At 40.7% G+C, this 5712-nt stretch overlaps 1 protein-coding gene across 1 annotated transcript; it reads left to right on the top strand.

Moving 5' to 3' along the window:
• LOC140945379 (neuropeptide SIFamide receptor-like) lies at positions 1-981 on the top strand. Its single transcript, XM_073394413.1, has one exon. The coding sequence runs from the start codon at positions 1-3 to the stop codon at positions 979-981; it is 981 nt and encodes a 326-aa protein (XP_073250514.1).
• Positions 982-5712: the final 4731 nt, after the last annotated feature.

The following is a 5712-nucleotide window of genomic DNA, read 5'->3' as shown; positions in this document are numbered from 1 at the left end:
ATGAACGCAACAGGAAATGGAAGCTGCTTCAGTTTGATAAATCCAGAAACACTAAAAATTGGGCAAACGGTTGCTCTCAGCCTGATACTTGTTGTTTCGTTGGTTGGAAATTCTCTCATCGTATTAATTGTTTGCAAAACACCAACTTTGAGAAAACCGATAAATATGCTGATCGCAAATATGGCCATGTCCGACCTGCTCTATCCAATATTCTTGTTCCCTGTTCGTCTGGCAGAAGGGCACGCTGGCTCGTGGCTTATTGGTGGTACCCTTGGTCAGGCCTTGTGCAAGATACACATTTTTCTTGCTGATGTTTCGTCGTTAGTGTCGATTCAGAGCCTTGTTCTGATAACAGTGGATCGATTTGTAGCTGTTGTAGTTCCACTCCGTTCCCCTCTCGTAAGTAGAAAGCTGTGTCTATTCTTCATTGTCGCAACGTGGATCGTGGCAATGGCCGTTCATTCGCCATATCTTGTTGCTTATAAACTTGTTAAATACCCAGAACGACTGGTGTGCAAAGGTCTGTGGCAGGAAGCCTTCGGAGGAAACACATATCCAAATTACGTCCTAGCAGGTGCTATCGTGTTTTTCTACATTCCCTTTGTCCTCTTGGTGATACTGTACTCCATCATCCTCATCAAGCTTAAAACGCAAGTCCATCCAGGTGAACAGTCAGCCAACGCTGAGGAACAGAGGACAAGAAGAAACAGAAAGGTGCTTAAGATGGCTATTGCTATCGTGGTAGTGTTTTTCATTTGCTGGATACCCTTACTCAGTAACGGGATAATAGTCGGTTTCAGTGCACCAGACAGTCTTATTTTTTATTCTTGTAGTTTTTATTTATACTTTATTGTCACCGTGTTTATGACTTACGTAAACTGTGCTATTAACCCGATTATCTGCCTCACTCTTAGCAGTAACTATCGCCGAGCTGTTAAGAGCCTTGTGAGTTGCTGTGCCGCCGATGCAGTGGAATATTAATGTTTGAAGACTAAAAGAGGGGTGTGAAGAGATTCATTAAAAAAAAAAAGAATACCACTAACAACTAATCTGTTATGTAAAATAACACCGAAATCACGAAAGAAATGTGTGCGAATTATGTTTTCGACTGCAATCGTAATCTGGAGTACGCCCTAACCCTAACTCTAGGAAAGGTGGAAAATGTTGTCTTGAACGCATTTGCAACGTATAATTTTGCCGAAAAACGCCGATCGAAGTCAGTTCTGTTCACTGAAACAGCTTCTGGATGGTTTGCTGCAGAACCAGCAAGACATCCAAAGAAAACGGTATGATATTAGCAGATTGACATGCAAACTTTGAACCTAAGTAGGAGTAAGGAGCGCAGGTAGACATATTTCTACCACGAACCAAGACGAGGGACTTGAGCGGAGGTGAAAGAAGAGGCCAGTTAGCCATGGTCCTACATTATAAAAACAACAGATGTGTGTGAGCTAAAGTGCCATAGAATATACTCAGCTGAAGCGTTTAGAAAAAAAAACAAGAGTTGCCGGTGGAAGTGAGTTGATAGCAACAAGGAAAGTCTTTCAACACAGACAGGCATACTAAAGCGTTCAGCCTACCCTCAGTTGTCATCACCAGAACCACCCCGAGCACCTGCCCAGTCCCGTGCACCGGTGCCATGTTACAAATATGGCGTGAACAAACATTTTTCTTTTTTTTTTTTTTTGCGAAGAATAACTAGGGGAAACTTCAAGGGAGGAAATTGTCCTATACCCTGACGCCGAGTGAGAAATTCAGTAGATTTTTCGCTGTTCGTGTGAGGAACAAATTAAAGAGTTTTCCTATTTTTCAGCTGTAGCCTTTTCTACGGAATGCTTCATTTCGCTCGTTTATATGTTGCCTATAGTCACCGACGAAGTCCGCCATGTTTTAATTTGTTATTGTGTAAAACTTGCTGACATTAAAAAATGAGGTCATTATTCCGTTTTATTCCAAATATTCTGCTCCCCTGATCTGTATTTGGAATATGTTCCACTTAGTTTAGAACTGGAATAACAGATCAATCGAACGGATATTCCGGAATAAGAATGGATATTCTCGGATAAGGACGAAAAACCGTAGGTCCCGTCTCACAGCACTTACACTTATCTGGTTCTTGTGGGACGTAAAAGAACCCACGCCACTGCTCGAAAAGAGTAGGGGACGTAGACCCCGGTGTTGCGGTCAACCTTCACACATTACATCATTCACATCATGGTTTGGGTGGGTACAGTAAGCTCTTAAATGGACTGAGAGCGGCTGCCAGAGGCGCCTTTGTATGCTGACGTCCGAGCTTACTGTTCACATGTTAAAAATGTATTGTAAAGAAGGCACGTATGTTGTCCTCTTATCCACGACTCTTCATTCTCTCTACATTCTTCATTCATCTTTCAATTGTATCCTACTGAGCTCAAACCAAGTTAGAATCGCATCGTGTTTCGGTTGTTTCTTAGAGCATTAGAGACGTGTGAAACGAGCTTTGTTGAAAGAGACGTGCCACCATAAACATTAATTGTCGGATAATAATTATCCGCTTTTGTATAAATGGTATGAAAACTAGAGAGACGTGTATCTCATTGTTTAACATTCTCAGCCGAAAAATGACTTCAGCTTTCTAAGGCATTGAGCATTTGGATTGCCATAATGACCTTATATCTTCTCATTGCATGCTGATTCTGAGATGTGAAAGACAACAAATTTCAAATTTATACTACCCGTCAAAGGTTTAGTGAACAAAATTCCATTTGTAGTTACTGACATGAGCTTCGCTCTAGTATTTATGACCTGGGTGTATACGTTATATCGCGGCAAATATGACCTCTTTGTCACGGTATTTTATTAATTTGTCTTCTCTGTTATTGCAAAAAGCCCATTGAGGGCTCAATAATTTTGCCAAAGTTGTTTTTCCACTACCGCAGATCAGTTTAGTTTTTTCTTAAAAAAAGTAAAAACAAATTTAGTTGTCTAATTGAAAAAGAAAGAAGCTGCATATTGATGAAAGCTGTAGAAGGCCTAAATATAATAAACGACCCTAAATGTAATAACATTTTGTCCTAAATGTATTAAACTCTTAAGTTGCAAATTGCCGTAATTACTCAAATATGCGCCGTCCTCAGATGAGCGCCGTATTTGGGGGTTAATAAGCGCCGCGGGGCTTATTCTCGTAAATACGGTACCAAGAGGTATTACATATCCGACGGTTTTAAGCGCTGTCCTCAAATAAGCGCCGCATTTTTGGAGAAAAAATTTAATAAGCTTCGGTACATTTTCTTACGCACTGTGTAACTTGACGTTTACAAATAAATTGCTTGTAAAGGGACAAAATAATAATGATAATAATAATAATAATAATAATAATAATAATAATAATAATAATAGTAATAAAAAACTTGTAAGCCTTAAAACGTTTTTCATACTTCATTTTTCTTAAAAAACCCTGGACGAAGATCCTGTCGCTTGTCAACGTTGGATCTCTAGAAAAGAGATCTAATCAGCTAAAATATTAAGAACAAAAAACGAGAAGTCTAAGGGCCTGTTTACATGGAGGTGGGAGACCCCAGGTAGGTGAGGTAACCCGCTTTGGTGGGTAACCCGCCCGTCCACATAATCTCTCATTTTAATTTGATCAAGTTTACATGATAGGTGGGGCGACCCGCTGCATGTTACCTCACCTATCTGGGGTCCCCCACATCCATGACTATAGGTGCATAGTCGAGGAAACTATATGGAATTCCCCCAACAGGTTCATCATGAAGACGCAAAATGGACAAAAAGTCGACTCTTTACAGTTGATAAAGGTGTCTGAGGAGGAAGTATTGAAAGCTATGCATTCACATTCAAACCCCATCAAGGAGCTGGCGGTGAAGATGGTTTTATTGGAGCCAGAAATTTAATGATATAACCACATGAATACATATAGGGGGTCGACCTTTCCCCAAACCGCCTTATTTTGTAGTTCCCAGACCGGAGACCGCTTTCCTTTTCTCCCAAAGACCGAAACGGCCTTTCAAGTGTAATATGACAGTACGAATATCACACTAATCACCGATCTTTTAACAATCATTCCCACATTCCTTGCTCTATGTTAACGCAACAATCGTATTTCTCCTCACACAGCTCACGAGATCTTAAGAACAGAACATCGTTTCTAATTTGATCTTTCAATAAGATGGGAGCAAAACGTTTTGACGTCTAATAAGCATGGACTTCGATTATAACAAAGGATGAAATACAACTTTGGAGGGCTGGGTGGCTCGCTTGGACCGTGTGGGCCTTCTGAAATTAGGTTAACATTACCATTTAATGAGTCTTGTCTCACGATGTAGTCACTTGTGATGAGAATCTCGAAGTCGGATGGTTCCGCTTAACGTATTAAAGCAGAATGCTTCGCTGTGATTGGTTACTTTTTAACATAAAGCTGTACCCGTCGGGTGGTCAGCACTTCCCAAAATGTGGCAGTCGAACCTTTGATCATCATTTATTGACACTCTATTGTATAAATCTTCAATTGAAACGGATCGCCCTTTCCAACCTTGTTCGGCGTCCAACAAGCTAAGAAAAAAAGCGTCAGAATGTAAGTGCGGTTCATCGTAGCTATCGGACCTAATCCTTGACACCATCACTCCCGTCACTTTCATCTGAGTGAAATTCAATATCGTCATCTTCATCTTTACTTTCATTACTCTCTTCATAGTTTGATTTGACGGGCTGAAAGGGAGCGTCCGGTACGTCATGGATACTGTGGCCCCTATTGAACTGGCAAGCTGGTTTCATAACAAACGAATGGTAAAGGTCCAGCCTTCGCCTCTGTTTTTTGGCTCACGGACCAATGCCTGACCTGCTGACTGCTCTCCTTGCGAGTACTGTCACCTTCTGGCTGTCTTCTAAGCTCAACTCACGAGCGGAAAGGGATTTTATAATATAAGCATTTTCTAAAACTGGATCATGCGTTCTGTTAGGGGATACCATCTCCCAGGATGGGTAAAGAAAAATACACTCCTCGTTGACAATCTCTTCACACTCTCTTGAACGCAGTACCAAATGAACGACAATACGCAGGGGCACCCAACGAGGGTTTTTTCCAAAATACGTTGAAAAAAACTTTTTAGGCCATCCAGAGTACTTTTAGATCTCTAGAAATGCATTTTTAAGGGCGTTACAAAATTTTTATCTGTTCGGTCATCCTGGGGGAACTGAAGTCTTCGCGAAATTACATGCAGGGCTTCAGTTATTTTTCCGAAACTTTTCCGAAACAGTTTTAGGTGCAATTTACCGTTTTACGAAAGTGAAAATTTTTCTGATTCCTCTCTTCATCACCTTTTAGAATACAAAAAAATTTAGGTTTTCTTTTTCCTAAGAAAAATAGGCTAACTGGGGAGTGAAATGTGACTAAATTAAGCTTCAGAAAATGGTAGGGAATTTATTAGATATAAGCCTCGAAAATTGTACATGAATGGAACGTTCATCCAGAAATTTTTAGCCGTCCTCATGATCAAGCAAACGAGAATTCGCTTCGAGGCAATATTTGCTTCTCCGAACAGACATTTGACAGAAAACAGTATATTGGGTGCCCCTGAATACTGCAACATGGACAAAGCGTCACCAAACACAAAAATCCGAAAACCGCGTGATAAAGTTGTAATTTTCTGCAACCGCGCTATGATATTTTAACCGTAAACCGCCACATAAATACGACTGTGACGTACCGCCAAC

This window comes from Porites lutea, chromosome 8 (genome assembly GCF_958299795.1).
Source record: "Porites lutea chromosome 8, jaPorLute2.1, whole genome shotgun sequence".
Classification (NCBI taxonomy): domain Eukaryota; kingdom Metazoa; phylum Cnidaria; class Anthozoa; order Scleractinia; family Poritidae; genus Porites; species Porites lutea.
The sequence above is the reverse complement of the archived record's forward strand: the minus strand, read 5'-3'. Positions and strand labels throughout refer to the sequence as shown.

Coding starts and splice junctions, on each gene's coding strand:
- LOC140945379 (XM_073394413.1), top strand. CDS start 1: ATGAACGCAACAGGAAATGGAAGCTGCTTCAGTTTGATAAATCCAGAA.